At 32.9% G+C, this 22,504-nt stretch overlaps 1 protein-coding gene across 1 annotated transcript; it reads left to right on the forward strand.

Annotated features, from left to right (window-relative positions):
- Positions 1-207: 207 nt before the first annotated feature.
- Positions 208-17,545, forward strand: LOC136982505 (coiled-coil domain-containing protein 137). Its single transcript, XM_067279001.1, has 5 exons — positions 208-457; positions 3,519-3,664; positions 6,735-6,963; positions 17,213-17,298; positions 17,369-17,545. The coding sequence occupies exons 1-5, from the start codon at positions 378-380 to the stop codon at positions 17,488-17,490; spliced, it is 663 nt and encodes a 220-aa protein (XP_067135102.1). The 5' UTR covers positions 208-377; the 3' UTR covers positions 17,491-17,545.
- The last annotated feature ends 4,959 nt before the right edge of the window (positions 17,546-22,504 follow it).

Below are 22,504 nucleotides of genomic sequence, written 5' to 3' on the forward strand. Positions count from 1 at the left end.
TCGTTGAAATTTCTGGTAAAAAATATGTTGTTTGCTTTATTTTTATTTCAGATTTATTAATTAATTCAATTTATTGATTTATTTGCACAATTTCCGAGAAATGTCTTTGGTTTGAACGCTATTAGGATCGTGGCTAAGATTAAATCGAATCGATTGACGGCGCCATCTATAAATATTTTGTTTTGCAAGACGCGAAACACGTGGTTTCGGCAGTTTAGTTTAGTCCGGTGAATTTGATCTGTTTTTTTTTTTTCCATTAATTCCATTACTGAATATTAAGATATATAATCTTCATAGAAGTCGTATATTTGAGTTTTCCTAGTCGAAATTCATTTGTTTTATGTGAAAAACCTCAAAACTGGTTATTAACTGCTGACATGCCTCGGAGGATACCGAAGAGCAAGAAACACAAGAAGATAAAATTTGTCGATCCAGATTCCAGGAGAAAAATTGAAAGGTAAAGAAACACTTTTATGAAATAAGCTTCCATTTATATACTTGCGTGAAAGTACAATATCGGTTTTATTAATACAAGTTGATTTGCTGTTGTAGCGGGAACATTTTTATTGTAGTTACTTTTTTATTTAGGTAGATATGAATGTACAACATTTATCCAAAACTAATTCCTACTTCTTATTCGATAAAAGTTTCAATCAAGCAATTTGTGTATATGTCGCAGGGATATGATAAAAGTGGGGATTTTGTCAAATTCCTAAGGGAGATGATCAGTTTATTGAAGATGTTAAAATAAAGGCTCGATATTGACATTAAATGTCAATTAAATGAAGTGATTTGATCAAATCTCTAAACTGGTTTCGTGAAATGACAAAAACCGAATCAACAAAGTAAAAAGTACTTTTATCAAAAGATAATGATAATGCCAAGTTTATTTATTTTTATTGAAACACGTAGATTTGTGGCACCTGGAGTTACAGAGGACATTATTCTTTTTACAGGCACATCTATTTGTTTTGCATTGTACCTTGGATTTTTCACAGGGACATTTCTTAAACCCTTGACCTCCGAATAAAGATAATTTTCCAGCAATTTCTCGCAAACTTAGCTTTATTGGTGCGACAGTTTCAGTAAATGTGGTTGTACAAGAACGTAACTATTTGGAGAGTGTTTCTAGGAAGCCACTCTTTTATAATGCCAGCTGAAGTACCAATTTGGTATAAACCATTCTTTTTATCTAATACTATCCCCGTAATATTATTTTTATCTAATGGACCTCTATCTACCTTAGGTACATCAACCAAAACTGTGGGATTCCCTAACACGTCCTTAAATTACTTCAATGAAAAATCTTCCATTTTTTGACTCGTTTATTTTATATTTTCACCAAAATAGTACAGGGATTTGATCAAATCATGTATTTTTTTAGGGAAACGACTCTATAGAATTGTCATTGTAACATCTTCAGTAAATTGATCATCTCCCTTAGGGATTTGACCAAATCCCTACTTTTATCATATCCCTGTGACATATACAAGGTGCATAGTTGTCCTTATACACTGCATGTGTATAAAGCAGTGGCGTGTTGTCATTGGAAGCTGTGGAAGTGCTGCTTCCCTGGTATTTTCTAAAATATAAATACATATTGCGTGATTTTTCATATTTGAATGTACTTTGAATTACTTAAAATTAATATTTTATTACACATTTCTATATGAAATCTGTAATAAAGTATATGTGAAAAACAACGATAAGATTGCTATTGTATATTCAAATATAAATTCGTGTATTCATATTCCCAATGGAAGTGCTGTATTGTCAAATACGGGACAGCTTCCATGGTGAAAATATTTGAATGGTGTAAAGCAGCCAATTTACAGGCATTGGCGCATGTCCTTTACAAAGCACTAACCTCTGGCGGTTTAGCCGGTGGATGCTACACACCATAACGCTTCGAACTATTCTATCCCTTAGCCACTGGTAGGGAGCTATTTGACTAACAAGTGAATTGTTTTAAGATTTTAAAAGTAAAGAATATTCAATGTTATTTTTAAGTACATTTCTTTGCAAAGTTATATTTAATTATAATTTTCTTTTAATTATAATTATATTGACAGATTTTCAGACGTAAAATTTTTAGAATTTTCATCACTTTTAGATGTTAATAATTTTAAATATTATGAAAAGCAATTTTTCCAAGTGAGTTTTAATTTTTTAAGTTAAGTAAATTTTATGGAGAATTTTTTGATTTATCTAAATTACGTAGTGAATTGCAATATTTATATTCGTGTCCATACTATATTGGCAAGTAACTCTTAGACATAAAAAGTATTATAATTAATGACAATCCGAACAAAGATATACTAAAAGAATTATATGATTTAATATTAATTTTTATGGTACCATCTACCAGTGCATCTGTTGAGTGCAGTTTTTCAACCACAAAGCAAATTCATACATTGAGGGCTGTCCACAAATTACGTAAGGGCGATTTTGACCATTCTAGACACCCACCCACCCTGTGTAAGAAACCATAATATTTTCTTTGATCTCCTCCCCTTCCCTATCTTACGTAATAGTTAGACATAATTTTATAGAAATATTTTAGCAAAACTTAATTTTTTTAATGAAACCCTAAAAACCTTAGGTCCAAAATATATAATTATTAATAAGTTAATTAATATGTGCTATTATTTATAAAAGACTTTATGTGAACAATTAAAAAATATAAAAATTTAATAAATTCGAATGAACACTTTATTTTAAGAACTATTTTTTAATTATTAACAATCTTTTTATTATTGTCATTAATCAACATCCCACAGAGAAGGAAAGTTGAACTTCCCTTCTCTGTGAAAATGATGAATGTTACAACCTTTTTGTTTAAAATTTTATCAAGAAAATAAATATATACAGTCAAACCTGTTTTTATGCGGTGGATAGGGACCGCATAAAAAAAAACACATTAAAAAAATCGCACGAAACTTTACGAGTGGCTATAAAAAATAGTTTTTGCAACACAATTAAAAAAATATTTTTTTTTATGCGGTCAATAGGGACCGCATAAAAAAGTCTCACATAGAAAATAACTCAAAACCGTACGAAATAGAATTTATTGACAACAGATGTCAGCACTTGACTGCATCATCTCGTCTATCGTCTGTTTTACATATTTTTGTCCAGGTGGTGTTTTTTTGACTTAAAAAATAAATTATTTCATTTTTCGCATATTCATGCAATAATATTACTAAGTTTTAATTAAATAAAGTATTAATAAGTTCATTTATGCTATAATAAGTTTATTTAGCTATAATAAGTCAACGTGAGACATGACGAATCGCACGAGACTAGTCGCCAACTATACCGCACAAATAAAAAATCGCACAAAAAAAGACCGCATAAAAACAGGTTTGACTGTATATTTTTTTATTCAAACTTAAAACATTCTTTATCGATAATTTCGTTAAAATAATTAATCTCTCTAAACTGCGGATCTCACACAAATGATGTGTATATAATAAATAAATGACTTAAATTTAACTTTTACCAATAAATTATTTCAGGAAACCAAATGCTGTGAATCTTCCTCCAAAAGAAGATCAAGAAATTCCACGTAAATTACGTGAGTTGATTAGACTGAAGAATCTTGTGAAAGAAAACAAGATAAAAAAGAAGAGAAAGAAAAAGAAAACGGGAGACTACATAACAGGTTAGATATGCAGCACATTTCCTAGAAAAATTTATCACTAATACTATTCTAGCTATAACTGGCATTTGTTAAGCTTTTGCTGTTAAATAAATTTATTTGAAAATATTTATAACAGTGAATAAAAAAAGTAAAAAGAAGAAAAATGTAACAGTTGTTGCATTTTTCTTCCAAAATGAATGCTATCATTTTAAAATATTACAATTATGTCAATTATTATCCAAGAAGTAGGCAATGTATGTCAATCAATAGAATAACTGTCCAAGTTTCATGTTTTTCATTCAAATGTCTTGTTGTCTACTACCACTATGAAGCGCTGTAAATGAAAATGGCAAATCTACAACAGAGAAGGCATTTTGTTCTGCAGTTCACAAAGTCAAAATCACTCATCATTGTGCAATGCAAGTTTTGCAGACAATTTCGAAGTGATATACCTATAATAAGTAAATGACCTAAACAACTTTTACCAATAAATTATTTTAGGAAACCAAATGCTGTAAATCTTTTTTCAGTTGATCCACCATGCACGACTCTTCTTTGGTAATGTGGATAATTCCAGGAGAACATAAAATGATTCAGAGTTTACAAACTGAAGAACACAAAATGCCTTCTCTGCTGCAGAGTTATTGTTTTTGTTTATAGTGTTTCCTAGAGGCAATAAACAACAGAATGCTTGAATGAAAACTGTGAGACAAAATTTGGAGAGTTACTGTATCAATTGGTGTATATCACATACTCCTTAGGTAATAATTAACATACAGCGGAACCTCGGTATACGACCTTAATCTGTTCCTGATGTTTGAACTTATACTGAATAGGACGTATACCAAACCAACCTTTCCCATAAGAAGTAATGCAAAAATGATTAATTCATTCTCATGTAAAAAAAATCCTCTTCATATGATATATGAATGGGGTTGCAAAATAATTTAAACACTGGTACAGTGATGGTACAGTGAATTAATAAAATATGGGGGGAGGAAGAACATCTTAAAATGGATTCTTCTTATTATTGCAATAATGGTTGCCAGATTTCACTGATGACAATGCAGGAATCATGTTGCCTGTCACAATTTATGAAAATTATGTTTATCTGACAATTGGAGTGGCAAATAGCCAGAGAGCAGTCTGGATAAAACAAAATGTCACTTGGTGAAAGAGAGTATCACAGAACATGAGGTTCGGTGGATATCAAATAGTCAAAGAGTATGTCTTATGAGGTTAGAGCGATACAATTTTACTGTTAATAAACAAAAATAAAGTTGCTTGAGAAACTCGGTCATAAAAACTTTTCATTTTTTATATTATTGGTCATCCTTTATTTCAGGTTGGTATAAAAAAATCACATTAAGCAAAAAATGACCTGACAAATAACTTTTTTTATTTTAAACCTGACAAAACTTTATTTTGGTGAATAAAAAATGTTTGCAAATGGGTTGGTAATTGTTATAAAAAAAGCCATAATGACCCCTGCAATGCCAGTGTTTAAATTCATTCTATTATTCTTGTTGATTTTAACTTTTCTATTTGCCAATTTTTTAGCAAGTTTTAACTTCTATGCTTTACATGTATACCCTTTATCTTATTTTAATAGTATTTTATAGTTATTTTATTATTTAATAATCATATATTTTACTTAGTTATTTTTTAATTTTACTAGTTTTACCCCTTTGTTTTAAAAATTTGTTTACTCCAGTTACTATTAAATATCATTTCAGGTAATCTACTTTTTTTGTGGTTTTTACCTGTATGTAGGATAATAAATAGTTGTTAATTTTACTGTAAATTATTCTGTAGTTTTCATCAAATAGCAAATCAGCAGTATTCCTGTATAATAAATTCTGTGCCTACTTCCAAAGAATGTAGTTTGGATATTCTTTAAAGATTGCAGGAAAAAAAAAAAAAAATACAGTAGAACCTCATTAATTCAAACTAATTGAGGAAAAGCCTAGTCCAAATTAGTGAAAATCTGGATTAGCAAGTTTTTTTTACTGAAATCTGTATTTGTATTGGTCCAAAACATGCACTTTTTATTTAAGTCAAATTTTATTTGCACTTTAAATGAACAAATAATTAGTGATTTTATAAACTTTACAATGCAGAAGTCGTAGTAGCATTGTTCTTACCCCATATATAAATTACAACCCGATACTTCAACATTGCCAAACAAGCTACTGAATTTTTCAGGCTATATTTTAAATTTACTTAATAATTAGAATCAAAGCAATTTGTGTACAGATAGGCACCATCTCTTGGTAAATTTAATAAATACTCGGATTAAGGCAGAAGTAGTGGGGCCATGGTCACTAAAGTAATCCCCTGTCAGCACTGGACCAGTATGGTTATATTGAATTAATTCATTAATTAATAGCTCAAGAAGAGGAGATTGGACAGAAATTAATTCTATAGCAATATCGTGTAACTAATGTGTGATTAATTTAATGGTTTATTTATTGAGATGACCAACTACAGTTTTACAAACTGTTGTACTAAAATGGATACATTGTGGTTGCCATATGCTCATCCTTACTATTTGGAACCTATAAAACTTCAGTGACATTGAGCTACTAGTAAATATTTAAATATTTACCAATGGAGTAGATTTTTGGCACAAATGTTTTCTATATATATTGATAAAGAAATAGAGGGTAGGATGTTCACATTTACAAATTGTGAAAATAAGCTCCACCCTAGTATATATTTATGTATGATGTATTAAATGAAGTATTTATGTATGATGTATTAGGGATGTGTGAGGGAATGACATGCAAATACATACATTTTCAGCCTTTAAACAATTGATGAAAATCACTTTTAGCATATATCATGCTTGTGATGGGAATGATGACCACAATGCAATGTTTTCTGCTTTAAAGTTGAGTCTTTTCTGAGTTATGAAGTAAGGACATCAAATTATCCACTTCTGTGAGAATGAGCCATGTAGAAATTAGTATGTACTTCAATAAATCAAGTTCTGAAGTAATTATATTAAAAATTGCAATAGCATTATATTATAAGCTAAAGTTTTAGTAAAGAAAAGGCTAATTTACTAATTGAAACATTTCTTTAATAGTTAAAAGTGATAAAGAAAAAGAACAAGAAGGAATGACAAATCCAGTGAAATATATACCAGATAAAATGAAACAGAGGGAAAATGAAACAGAAGAGCATTTCATTTGGAGGATTAATAGACTAGCCAGTCAGTCACTTGTGGAGGCAGAAATTGACCGAAAATATGGTGTTGATGTTTTAGAAAAAAATGAAACAGTAAAGAATGACAAAAAGTTAAAAAATAAGCAGTTGTAAGTATAATTATTGTTGTTGTTTTTAAAGTTTTTGTTTATAGTTTTTGTCTATAAACAAAACTTTAAATGTAATCTATACTATGCTTCAATTCTGTATCTTCGATATCAATATATTATACAGTCAAAATAGTAATTTTCGCAGAATTAGTACATCCACAGATGCCAAAATCACCAAACAATCGACAACTTATTTTACCCAGATAAATTTTGGAAATTTACATTTTCCTCCTCACTTGATTTCCTTCAATACAAGCAAAATAAGAAATATTTTCTGATACACTTTCAATTCAAATGTTTCAACTGTAAAACCACTTTCATTCATTATTATGGTTTAAAAAAATAGTTAAATAACAACATTTTTAAAAAATCTTAAGCCCTATATTTCTAAATAAATTACTATGCTATGTAATATTACTTTGTACAATGATTGTGTACACAATCATTGTACAAAGTAATATTAGGTAGTATAACTAACATACCACTATTAACTATATATATAATTAGGGATTGCAATCCAGCAGTGTTTTCAATCCAGCTGGATTTTTGCTGGACCAACATCATTCCAGCTGGATCCAGTGCGGATCCAGTGCAGATGTATTTTTGGTGCAATAAAGTGTTATCTATCTATCTATCCAGCAATTTATGGTTTTTTTAAAGAAAATAAGACATTTTTTTAAAATACTTAAGAAACTTTTATTATTTAGACTGGTCACTATAAATCAGTAAAACTTCTTACACATTTAGGTAGTAAACTTAACTTTGGTTTGGTTTAACACTTGAGATAGATTATAATTATAATGTAAAGTTAATTATCTCTAAGTAAACATTTAATGTTTAAGTTAAATAATAACAAAGGTAATTCTACCAATTAATTTATATTAATATATTATAATAATGTAACGATGGATAATTAGTGACTAAGTGGCTATCAGTCTTACCAGTTTTCTTATATAGGCTCTACATATCAGTTTGTTGTTATTTATAACTAATTTAATTATTCGTGTTAGTAAAGTAGTGAGTAAGTAATTAGTAGTAGTCTAATAGTTAGTTAATATTATCACAATCATGAATCGCATACATTCATATCATCATATATCTAAGATACTGATACTCATTAATTTAATTAACTATTTAACTAACTAGGTAGTCTCAGTTTCTCACTAATTTTCACAATAAAATTGCCTAGCCTAGCCCACTAACCACTTATAGAATAAAAGTTAAAAACTCTAACTTAATAGAATTAGAGTAGAAGTTATAAAATATTAGTCTTGTCTTGAATAAAGTATTTTAAAGGATTAAATAAAATTAAATCAATCACTTCTGTTATTTTTTTGACTTTTCTGGAAGTAGGATCTCGAGAAACAAATGGTATTGATGGTGTTGTCTCCCAACCTACTTCTTAATGAACTGTATGTGTAATTGTATATATATATATATATATATATAACATATTTTAAATTTTGTATATATTTTTGTATATTTTTCTGTAATTTACTTTGTTAATCTCGTCCCTTTTGGAATGAGGTTAACAACACCAATAAAGAATAAAGGAGAGTTCGAGTGAGGACCTGAAAGTGAACGGACGTGTTTTTATGGTCTCCAATTTTCTTTTGTCTTGCTCACCCTACACTCGACCCCACGACTATGACTGCAAAATAATACGACAATTTATAAGAGTCGACAGGATTACCTTATCCAGCAATGAGTAAATCTAGAGACAAATCCATCCCAGAAACAGGTAGTTCTACCTCTCCTCCTAAACTAAATCTTATTCCGTTTAACCCACGTGGAAAGCTAAGTCTAACTTCGTGGATGAGACTGTTTGAGAAGCAAGCGGCGAGACAAAGGATTGACGAACAAGAGCTCCACTTTTACATACCAGACTATTTACAGCATGAAGCTTTCGACTATTTTTGTGAAAATTTAGTAGAGGAAACGGATTGGAACAAAATTAAACAAAAATTACTCGAGTACTTTCCACAGGAAGAAGAAGATTACTTCACCGATTTTGTAAATCGACAACACCAGCGAGATGAAGACGTCTTAACTTACTATAGGGACAAAACCTCCTTGGCGGAAAAAGCTAAGTTAAACATGCAACAGACCATTACAGGTCTTAATGCTGGCATAAATGCAGAAATTAGAAAATATATGATAGCCGCACCGCCAACCACCGCTGTCGAATGGCTTCAGAAGGCTACTAAGTTAATAAAAATTCAAGAAGAAGCAGATCATCCGCCGAAGACCCAGAAAGAAAATCATCCAGCAACTAAACCGAATCGAGAAAATTACACAGGATCCCAACACTTTGCCAAAAACCAGATACTGTAGAAAGACAATCTTCACCCGTGATTACCGGTACATATAAAGTCCAATACAGCCTCTTCAACCTTAAAATTCCCGGTACACAAGACGACAGTTACCAAATAAACTAACGTTTTCGATCCTCCACCAAGGTCTTCGTCAGGTTCGTTTTGATCATGGAATGCGAAAAGATCCATGATCAAAACGAACCTGACGAAGACCTTGGTGGAGGATCGAAAATGTTAGTTTATTTGGTAACTGTCGTCTTGTGTACCGGGAATTTTAAGGTTGAAGAGGCTGTATTGGACCAGATACTGTCATGGCCGCACACAAAGAAAACGACGCCATCTTGGATTCCACCACGGGGTCAACCCCAGTACAGAAATTTGGTACATCACATGAGCAGACCGCCATCCCCTTGCCGTTTTTGCTATCAGCAGGGATTACCAGCACAGCACTGGAGAAGAGACTGTCCCCAAAGATATTCAGCTCCTACTCACAGAGACGTCCACAAGGTATCTGAAGCAAATGAGGCAGAACCAACTTCACCATCTTGACTACTAATAACTGTTTCAATGGAGAACAAGACGATGCCTGCGCTCATCGATACAGGAAGTTCCATCAGCCTTATATCCCAAAAACTATTAGATACTTTATCCAAATACTTTCAATACCAATCAGATGTGAAGATTATCACTACAGCTGCAGGATCTACCACAAGCATGGCTAATGTATCAATCCCTCTTAAGATTGGAAACCTGACAAAAAACATTACTTTACATGTAGTATCCAGGTATTTCCCTTATTTAATTTTATCTTATCCAGACATTAGAAAATTTAGTCTTGTCATAGATTCTTGTCTTAATCAGATCTCCCAAAATCAGACTATCCTAGCATTAGATCCTAATACTTTTGAAGTACATTCAAATCACTCTAGTTCCACAAATAGTTACTATAGTAGAGACATTAATCATTTTTGTAATAGAATAAGTAAAAATAGTAATAGATTATATAAGATAGATCAGAAGGAGACCCCTCAGGCTCCTAACCTTGTCTTCCCACCTCCTTTGGCTCAGAATGCAGCAGGAACTTGTAGGGGTAGGAATAGTTCTACTTCCTTAAAGGAATCTCTGCTAAATATTTTTAACATTAGGGATGTTGTTAACCCTAATCTGAAGGATGAACAGAAGCAGAAGCTAAAGAGCATTATTTTAGGATTTCGGGAAGTTTTTTCTGCTGAGAAGTTTTCAGTGCCAGCCCTAAAAATAGCTTCCCCTAGAATATTACTTAAGGACGAAAGGCCCATAACTCTAAAACCTTACAGAGCATCTTACCGTGATAGGGAAGAGATTGATAGACAGGTGGAACTATTGCTAAAGTTGGGATTGATTGAACCATCGTCGTCCCCTTACGCTGCCCCAGTCACATTAGCCAAGAAAAGAGATGAGGGAAAAACTAGATTATGTATGGATTATAGGAAGTTAAACGAGATGATTAAAGTTAACAATGAACCTATTCCCAGAATAGATGAGCTATTGGATAGACTTATAAGTGCGAAAATATTTTCTACGGTAGATATTCTATCAGCCTATTGGCAGGTTCCTCTCCATTCTGAAGACAAAGAACTAACTGCCTTTGTAACGAATTCTGGTCATTTCTAGTGGAATCGTTTACCATTTGGCCTAAAGACTTCACCCCAGATTTTTCAGCTAGTTCTAAAAAATATCCTAAATAAATATAGATTTCCTTTTCTCATCAATTATTTTGATGACTTGTTAATTTTTAGTCAGAACGTGGACGAACACCTAAAACATTTAACACAAGTATTTGAATTATGTTCAAGGGAGGGTCTCTACTTAAATCTTAAAAAATGTCAGTTTGTTAGATCTGAGATTAATTACCTTGGGTTCAACATCAAACCAGAAAGTTACTCCCCCTCATTACCAAATATAGAAACAATACAAAAGTTAAAATGTCCAACTAATATCAAACAATTACAGGGCTGTTTAGGGTCCATAAATCATTACCATCGATTTATTCCAAATTATGCAAATTTAAGAGCTCCTCTAAATAAGCTTCTAAAGAAAAATCAAAACTGGGTTTAGACGACTAAATGTCAAGAATCTTTTGAGAAATTAAAATGATCTGTTTCTAGCACTTATCTCCAGACCCATCTTAAACATGTATAACCCTTTGCTTCCTACACATCTTTATACAGATGCTAGCGGAGATGGTATAGGGAGTATCTTGAAACAGGAACACCCTGTTAAAGGATTATTTCCTATTGCCTATTTCTCCAGGTCCTTACGTGAATATGAAAAAAGCTACACCATTAGTGAGAGAGAATGCCTTGCAATTGTAGCATCTATTGAAAAGTTTCACTTTTATTTTCATGATATCTATTTCACCATACACACTGATCATCAGGCTTTACAGTGGCTGAAAGGTATAAAAAACCCATCTGGAAGGTTATTTAGATGGTCTTTGAAACTAAGCATGTATCAGTATGACATTAAACATCAGAAGGGAAGCCAGAATGTAGAAGCTGATTATTTATCCAGAGCCCCCGTGAGCCATTTTGTTACCACTGAGGAAGTCCTTTCCAACCAGGATACCTCATTACTCACCTCACCCAAATTCTTCCGAGATAGTGAAGATGTAATCTGTATCAGAAAGAAGGGATTTACAAAGAAAGTCATACCTCCATCGCTTCAATACAAGGTGCTATCCAGGGCACAGGCACACTATGGTCACCCAGGTATAACACAGATGCTGAAATTAATTAGTCCACGTTACTATTGGCCGAATGTCATCAACGATGTTGTAGAGTTTGTTAAACATTGTGATGCTTGTCAGAAAGCAAAGACATACAACCATAAAAGGTTTGGCTTGTTAGGTGATTTACCTTCATCAAAAGCTCCATTTGACATGTTATCTATGGACACTGTCTCTGGAATGCAAAGATACGGATCTACTAAAGGCTACCTTCATGTTGCCATCAATCACTTTTCTAGGTTTGCTTGGTGTTTTCCATCCAAATCTACTTCTATAAATGCCTACATAGATTGTCTAGGCAAAATATTACAGACAGGCAGCCCAAAACATCTACTAACAGATAGAGCACCTTCATTTACCTCCTCTAGATTCAGAAGATATTTAGAAAAGAATGGAATCAAACAACATCTAACAAGTACTCAGCGACCTCAGCACAACGGGATAGTTGAGAGACTAAATGCCACACTTGTCTCTAGACTAAGAATAAAATATTCAGAGAATCCAAAACGATCCTGGACTCAAATGTTACGTGACGTTGTGAAAGAATACAATCAAACGCCTCATACTATAACAGGATTCCCTCCAATGTTTTTAATGTATGGAGAAATCCCCGATTCACCTGACAACTTGAATTATCCCTCTCTCAGTGAAGCACGTAAGATTGCCACCGAAAGAACTGAAATAGTTCATGAAAGAAACAGAGATAAATATAATAGTCAACACCAAACTCCAAACTTCAAAGTAGGAGACCAAATACTACTACAAACCTTTTTCCATCCCGACCAAGGAAAACTTGCTCCAAAGTATCATGGACCTTTCACCATATTAAAGATAGTATCTCCTTGTAACGTAGAAATAGACAGACCTGTCCAATCATTAAATAAATTAGCTGATATTGTAAATGTAGATAAAATTATACCGTATTATAATCCAACCAACTTTAGAGTTCAAGCCGATAAATTGTATAACACCCAGCCCAACCTCCCTGAGGCTCCATGATGTCGCCTTTTCAGGAGAGGGGCATTTAACATATTTTAAATTTTGCATATATTTTTGTATATTTTTCTGTAATTTACTTTGTTAATCTCGTCCCTTTTGGAATGAGGTTAACAACACCAATAAAGAATAAAGGAGAGTTCGAGTGAGGACCTGAAAGTGAACGGATGTGTTTTTATGGTCTCCAATTTTCTTTTGTCTTGCTCACCCTACACTCGACCCCACGACTACGACTGCAAAATAATACGACAATATATATATATATCCCTCTGCGGAGAAGGCCCTTTCTGCCTCTACGTTAGTTGGTTTCAGGGTCATCAAATAATCATAAATCGTTCCATCACATGATTCATTGACGTCACAACTGACTGTAAATTAGAATTATGCACCAGGACTAGGAGAGGAGTTACTTATTTTATTTAGCGTGAAGACACTTTATTTAGCGAGAGCGGAAAGTTGACTAGCAATTACATCAGCAGAGGCAAAAGGGCGGACAGTGCGGTGTAGAGAGGGGGAGTAGCACGTGCTGCATTGAACAGCAATGTCACTCTCGCCGCCGAGCGATAGCACACGTAGCAAAGCGGAAATGCCAACAACGTAGACTTTTGTGCCATTATTTAGAAAGTTAATTGAGTATTGCGGATCCACAGCACTGGATCCAGCTGGATTGCTGGATGAAGGATCCAGCAATTGCAATCCCTATATATAATACTATTCCCATAGAGGTTGTGGCTCTTGCATATTTTTGATGGCAATATATGGCTCCTACTCTGATAAGGTTTGGCCATACCTGGTATATACCGGTAATAGAGAAAAATAATTATTTTATTTTTAATTATTAAAAATACTTACTTCAATGTTGAACTAGCTCTCAATTCTATTTTTTAATACTAAGATTTGTAAATATGGATGAAAACTTTTCAATAATGACTATTCATCATCATCGTTTATTTTTCACAAAACCATCATAATCTTGGTTTATTATTAATACACTGTTATTTTCAGAAAGAAATTTTTATTTTGACAGTCATTTAAAGTGGTTTTTCAATTTGCGATATCTCGCTTAAAAATTGTTGTAGATATGATCTGTTTTCGGTTTTCTATCACGTACATATTACACTTTATGATTGTTAACTTCAAAATATTATGTATGTTTAAAAAAATTAATAAAATTTAAGATTTTAAAATATTTAAAAAAAATCGTTTTTTTATAAATATTCCATTAATTTGTTATATACGTTACTTAGATATGTCTATTTTCTGTCAAATAAATCGGCGTAGAGAAATAATACGGCCTATTGGCAAGCGCCAAATCCGACAGAGGGTGCTCAAAATGGCTGCCGAAACAGGTAAGGAGCTGACAGGAAACATTGTCTTGTAGAAGGTGAAACCGTTTTGGATGCTGGACACATCGTATTTTGTGGATTAAACTCTAACAACAACACTGAACATAGTTTTATTTGTCATAATAGTTATGTTTTTATATTAGAACATGGTGTATACTGCTTAAAATATTTAAGCACTTCAATAGAATTAGACTACACACTAGAATTAAAACACTTCTCACCTGTTACACGATAGTCTTTTATTTTATTTTTAAATAATAATTCTTATGTAGTCATGATGTTGCGGTAATATTCCTATTCAAGTTTGAAAATTATTCTTTTGAAAATCTGAAGCCGTCCACATAAAAAGAAAAAAAATGTCTAATTTTGTTTTTGTAAATGGACATGCCTGTCGAAAAATTGTTTTTGTACGCAGATCGGAAAGAAAATAGGTAAATTTTCTATCTTCATATACATATGTCGAGATAACTTTCCAGTCAGATTTTTAAAAATATTCTTAATTGAAAATATAAGTTAATTTACATTTTTTGTTTTCATTTTAGTATTATGCTCGGCTATCGCATGTTTACGAAAACCAGACAGCCCCACTTTGCACATGCATTCTCCCCGTAATTGAGATGTATTAAAACGACAATATCTGAGATTGCAACACTAAAGCAACAACATGAACTTTCACTGTTGTTGTTAGAGTTTAATCCACAAAATACGATGTGTCCAGCATCCAAAATGGCTTCACCTTCTACAAGACAACGTTTCCTGTCGCCGATACAGTCTAGAATTTGACATAAATTCAATGTATTTAATAAATATATAAAAATATAAATACGACTATACAAAGATAAAACTTGCTTCTGAAAGACAGAAGCAAAGTTTTATCTTTGTATAGTCGTATTTATATTTTTATATATTTATTAAATGTAAATAACGCCGGCCATGTACTTTTTATTAATTATTTACTTTATAAATTCAATGATTTGTTCTCCATTTGGTCATCGCAGTAGTCGTCACCGATGGAAACTGAATCGGCTCAGGCATTGAACAAACACATGGTCGGTTCCTTACCTGTTTTGGCAGCCATCTTGAGCGCCCTCTGTTGAATTTGGCACTTGCCAATAGATTATAATGCCGATCGGCCTGGGGGGGTGGTGGCCTTTCTAAATCTAGGTCAATACACTTTTATTATTGATGATGTGTATTTGATTCTATTTATATGTTATTTAATTTACACTATTGTACTAGTACAATAGTGTAAATAACATATAATAAGCGATTATTACTTTATTATATTAATGATTATACATGTATTTCTTATGTATTACAGGAGTACCACGATAACCGGAAGTACTTTGTTTTTTGAAAGATTTATGGCTGAATGGTTTAAAAAACATGCTTATTTGTTAAATAGGATAAATATACATAAAAATTTATTAAATTCAAGCTAAAAATAGATAAGAATAATGATTTATAATTGTTTGTTTATGTTTGTAGCTGACAACGTAGCTCCAAGTTATACTAACTTTTTCCAAGAAAGTTCCCACCCCACAAACCCAAGTCAATGCTTATTGGTTAAAGGATAGTCATTTAGATATAATATACCAATTAGAGCCCAACGGTCATGCTAACTAGGATTTTATTGTCAAATGAACAAAAGAAGGGTCTCCCATAGACTTAACATGGAAAGGAGGAGTTTTGTTAGTAAATTTAAAAATACGGGGTAGTAACAAATATCTTAGTCATCGAAACAGACTGTCTTTGTAGGTAAAAGTCAATCAGTGCTTAAATCACCACCAACTAGTTAATTACAAAAAAAATCGACACTTACTTTAACTGGAGTACTGCACAACAGTTTAACAAAAACTGGTTACTCCAATAGGAGTACCGTGCAAACAACTGGTTAAAATATATGCTCTCCACCTCAAATTAGTACTGTAGTGTTTTGCCCTGTACATCATTCATACTTTTCTGTTAATAGTCATGTCAGTCATCTATCTAACTCCTTTTGGGAAAATATTTGAACTGAAATAACATGACTTCCGGTTTGCATCAGAAATTCGTATATAGTTAATAGGGGCCTCCTGCTCTTATGCTTTCCATATATGGTCTTGACTTTCATTTATATAACACCATCCTCAAGATTACAGAAGGTCAGATGGACAACAGTGGGAATTTATAGGCCTACAATTTTTTCAAATTGCAACCCAATAATTTGCTTGTATGAAATGAGTGAAAATTCATAATTTAGTTAACCAAAGACATATGTAGGAAAATTTCAAAAATTTTCCCACAGATGTCTCTGGTTAACTCTGACAATTTTATTATACTGTTTTGAAACCATTGTATTTTCATTATGCATTGAGAACATAGTAGATGCAAAATATCATTTTTCCTATAGAAAATAAGCACATTTATAAGCATCATAAAAGAAAATAGAAATATTTTGTACATCTAGCAATGTTTCTGAATTATATCCATTTTCAAATAGTGTTATAAGTAATTTTGATTGATTATTATTATTATTATTAATATATTAACAAAGCCCAGTAAGAAATGATGATAAAGTTATACGAGTAGTAAGTTAGCATGTTTTAATCATTCAGCCCAGATCTTCAAATCAATGGTTAGTGATACAAGAGACAAAAGAACTGTTAATATAATATATACTTAATATATTAAATCAAAAAATTGAAATAAACAGTTGCTGACAGAAGCTATTAAATTAAAAACTTGAAAGTTATGCAACTTGTTGCTGATTTTTTTTTCTTTTACCATGACAATTATTGTTAATTAGATGGAATGGAAATTTTAGTTAAATTATTTTTTGTTAGGAAAAGAAAATTAGCAGAACAGAAGAAAAAAGAGAAAAAACTAATGAAAATTGAAAACAAAAAAGATGACTTTGAAGAATTTAAAGGTAATACATATGTTAGCAATTTTTATATGTAATTTTTCATGTTTAACTGATTTTTAGTTGTTCTTTTCAGATGAAATAAAATTTGGAGAAGTTGTGAAAGAACCTCCAAAATTGACATGTTTGAAACAAAATACTAAATTAAAAAGCAAACCCAGTTTACTTAATTACAAAGATAACATTTCTGTTCATTGATTTAAATGAATATAAGTTATTTGTATAAGAAGAATAAATTTTTTAAATTTAATAACCATAGTGTGTGACAAATTCATTTATAAAATGGCATTCCCAAGAAATAATATTTCTTTGACTTATTCATTTATTAAATTTAATCTGGAAGGATCTGGAATATTCTGTAATGTACTGTACATAAAATAAAAATGGATAAAACTCTATGATAACTAAATTTTATTTGAATCTTAAAAGAATTTTTGAGTGCTGTGTTAAAAATGTATCTTACTTGGAAAGTGTACATTTTTTCAATAAATTACAAATGTAATTGTTGATTTTGACAAATTGTTATGGATCATACTTAATTTGATGTAAGATAATAATAGTTTGCAGTGCAAATTTCATATACTTCAAACTATAAATTCAGATATAGGCCAGAATATATGTATATAATTGCTTCTACAAATTTTAAGTATAATAAGAGCCAGCTGGTTGGCAAGGAGTTAATTAAAGGCATCAGTTTACTACTCTGAGAGACCTGGGATTGAATCCAGGTAGGTGAAAAACCACTTCACCTGCCTCACCTTTCATGGGCAGTCTCTTCTGGATATGTCAAGCCCCTGTCTCTCATCACCTAGCCACCCATTGTGTATCTGACCAAATCCATAAAGGTTATGATGAAAACACCCACAAGGTAAAGTCCATGAAAAAATTACTAAAAAAAGTATTCTACTAAACTCTTAGCTTCTCTTCTCTTTAGATTTCTTTCACAACTTCTACTCTTTCTAAACAACTCATTCACCTAATTTGCCTTTAAAACTAATTTGCTAAACAACTAATTTGCCTTTAAAAAATTTGTTTTTAAATGACCTGAAGTTATTTTATATGATGCATTACAGAAAGTTTACTAATAGTTTTTTTTTAAATAAATTATTTTTGAAAAAAATTTTCATAAGATATTAATCTGTTTTTACTTTTCTTAAGGGTTATCCAAACAAACATCAATTAATGTTTGTAATTAAACAAAAATGCAAATTTTAGTGTCATTATTAATAGAATGTGTTATTTTTTATAACAATTAAAAGACAGTCGTTCCAAAAATTAGACGATCACCATTTTTATCTTCCTCTAGTGTTCCAGAACCAAGAATCAGACAGCTAGACCTTCCTTTGTAGGCTACGTAGCTGCCCTTTCTAAAAGAGTTCCTTAAAATACACAGAAAACCAATTAAAATAATCAAGTAAATTTCTTAAAATTGGAATGGTAGATCTTACGACATCTTGTGAGAATTCATCTGTATCTACTCGGGATTTCGAGTCCTTTTATCTGCTGAGGATTAGCGCTGACAAATGCAGATTACGTCGTAATGTCCCTCTAGTGACGAATTTTACTTGATTTTAATTGGTTTTCTGTATATTTTAAGGAACTCTCTTTAGAAAGGGCAGCTACGTAGCCTACAAAGGAAGGTCTAGCTGTCTGATTCTTGGTTCTGGAACACTAGAGGAAAATAAAAATGGTGATTGTCTAATTTTTGGAACGACTGTCTTTTAATTGTTATAAAAAATATATTTATTCATTGGACGAAAATGAAAACGAGAATGTGTTATGTCAAGTGTATTTTTAAATGTAAATTATCTAAACATTTGCTTCTAATCTTTTCTTGTCTTTTATATTTCAAAATAAACCTAAAAGTATCAGTGATTTAAGATCAAGAATCATAATAAACATTTAATTGGTTTTGTTATCAAGACTACAAATTGCTATTTAAAAATTACAGTAGAACATAAGGACGAAGATGATAACACATCAAATTCAGAGCTTCATTTAGATTTGTTATGGTCCTAAGATATAACATAACAAGCCATTCCTTTCCACCAAATATAATGTAAGGACCTATACTATAGACTCATAATGTGAGCAACTAAGCTGCAGCTTGTTTAGCTTATGTGCAAATCCAGCTCTTTGAATTCTGAACAGGGCTGAATTTGTACATTAGTTAGAATTATTTAAATGTTTAATTTATTATATTTACATTTAAGATATGAATAAACATTTAATGATCTTAGGTAAGAGTTAGCAGTACTGAAATATGAGCAAGATTTGTGAGCAGATAATTTCTTACCATATTAAATTCCTAGAGATTTAACAAAAATTTATCACAAAACGATTATTGATGCAAATGTCTGAAATTCCATTTAATCCATGCAAGTTGTGATTACCAGAGTCCTTTCGTACACCAATTTAAAGTCTTAATCTTTAAAATTTGTATTTCCACTTCCCAGGACGAGGACCCAGGGGTTGGATTTGTGGGAAGCGAGTGTTCAGGTTGTTTCATTGTGTCGAATTACAGAGAATGAGGCGCTTGACATGTAAGTGCGAGAATTTGAGTAAAGGTTAAATGGTGTATATATTCGTGTACAGTGATGCGTCCGTGTGTGTGATCTAAGAACATCTTTCGGCGTGTCTGAAAACAGAAAAACAGTAAATTACGATACGAGAATAAGATGTGTAAAAAAATTCTTACCATTGGAGATTTTGGAAAATATTCACTTGTATAATGAACAGCTGGTTCATCCTCTTCGTGGTAAAGTTTTGGAGGGAGATTCTTCTCTCTCCCAAATGTTCCAAGAAAACACAGTGAGAAAGCGAGAAGTTCATTTATTATCTAAGGTCAACATTACTGTATTACATTTATCAAACATTCTTTCTTTTCGAACAGTGTTATTAGAAGAGCGAAGGACCTGACCTGTCCTAGCCTAACCTAACCTAACCGGAAGCTCAATCCTCATAACAGCTGTTTGGGAAGAAAGGTCGACTGAAAGTCGCGTCCAGTGAATAAACATGTAATGGCCGGGTGGTCACAATTGGGAGTCAAATCCGTTGTCGACAGAGTGTCACGAGTCTGTGGTCACATTTGGATAAGAGACGATAGAGTCCAGGTGAAAAGTAATCTGGTAAAAATGTCGCATTTGGGTGCAGAAGGACGAGTTGGGGAAAATTGAAGAGGATCACCACCTAGGTCAAGGGAACCACAGACAACCGCGGTCCCTCGACTTCGGTGGCTCCCTCCTCCGATTCCTCATTCCTCCCCGTTCCAACTTCCAGAGGATGATGGCAACATCATCGCGGACGAACAGGCAGAATTCGCGAAAATAGGAAGTGACATTGAACTCCAAGAACAGGACTCAGACAAATTGTCACTCCCTACGTTTTCCACGACAAGGCCTGCGGCCGGCTCATTCCCGACGAACTCGGCCAAGTGGAATGGACTCGGAACTCTCCCGCCTCCGGGAGGGTGCCACACCACACGCACTTGGGGAAGGTCGTCACCACTCGCTGCCTCTCGCTTGACAGCCTCTTCCGACACCAAACCAATCGATTCGGCAGAGACCCAGTCGAGCCCTTAGTCCTCCAACCTCTCTTCGGGTGCAGTAAGAGTCCGACACTCGTTCTGCGCCATTGGAGCCGGCCGAGAAACCGCCTGCCACCGCCTTTCTCCGTCGGAACCTCCTCTGGATCCTCTCCAACGTCTTCATTCTGCAAAAAAGAAACTTTGCAATTAGTCCGGTGAAAACAAAAACTTAAATTACGTCGACGAGAAAAGCAAAATGCTCACCGCAGCTCCCTTTTTAAATCTAAAGCATTCGAATCGACCATTGAACGATGGGCAGAGATGTCTTCTAGCAACGATTCTTCCGGAAATATTAAATAAATTATTACGTCTAGGGTCAATATGGACTAAGACTTGCCTTATAAATCTTCTAAGAAAAAAAAAGTTCGGAAACGACAAAAACAGCGCAAGAAAAGCGCGTCCGACGCCAACCAGAAACACAATCGAACTGCCAATCGTCATGTGTGACGAATTTCGAACAAACGTTACAAGAGGCGACAACAATGCTCGAATTTCGTAAGAACAAAAATAAAAATAATCAATTCTATTTTAATTTTTAACGAATTTATGCATATTTTTTTTTTTTTTTTTAATTTTGCTTCAATCGTTTTCCTGTGTTTGCAATTTAAGAAATAAATTTTCTGCATTTACATAGTGCAGAATGTCCACCGTGGAGAGGTAAGAGACGATCTTCTTAAATTCTGACTCGAGGCTCGACCGTCTCCGACAATCGCACGAAATTCGTTTGAATAAGTCGATAAATATCTTTTTCGTCCATTTTCGGCCATCGCAGGAAAATAAATCGATTTATTTCGCTTTTCGGAAATATTCCTCTGTGGCCGTCGGGGTTGTGCGTTTGGTCTATTAATGCAACATCAAACTGGATAAAGTTAACATTAAAAAAACGAAAAACCTTTATAATACAACGGAACGAAAACGAAGTCCGAGACAAGGGGGAAACTGACACAGAGGATAAACGGATTGAGCCGGGGAGAAACCATCATTCTTTCTCCTTGAATTTCTTGCCTTTTAAAGGATGTTTCCCCTAAATTCTTAATTTGATGGATTAATCAATTTGACACTTCCATTCGACTTGGTCGGCGAGTGCCGATTCAACTTTGAAACTCTCGCGTGATATTTTCTTTTCTGACGGCCAAGAATTTTTCTTTATGTCTTCATTACTGGACAACGCGACAATTTTGCTTTGAAAGGAATGCTACATTTATTTCCAAATTTTGTCATGTCTACGAGAGTCAGAATCGAAGCTGGATTTTTTCCATTGACATTCTAAGCATTCCAATCCGTTAGTTGGCGTCGACCCGTGACCTGACGGGGTAGCAATTTGAAAAAAAAATGTAGACCTATAAATCCCCACTGTCGTCCGTCTTTCTTAAACTCGAGAGCGGATTTAAATGAAATCCGAGACCAGATGTGAAAACCTTAGGGACAGGAGGACCCAATTATATGAACTTCCGATAAAAACCGGAAGTCACATTTTTTTCAATTCAAAACCTCCCTTCCCCAAAAGCAGTTAATAGACGACCGGCACGACTCTATTGTTAAAGGAAAAGTATGATGTACAGGGTCAAGCCGCTACCAATTTCAGGCGGCGAGTATATATTTCAAATTAAATGATTTAAAATATGA

Source organism: Centruroides vittatus, unplaced genomic scaffold (assembly GCF_030686945.1).
Source record: "Centruroides vittatus isolate TY-2023 unplaced genomic scaffold, ASM3068694v2 contig_846, whole genome shotgun sequence".
In the NCBI taxonomy this organism is placed as follows: domain Eukaryota; kingdom Metazoa; phylum Arthropoda; class Arachnida; order Scorpiones; family Buthidae; genus Centruroides; species Centruroides vittatus.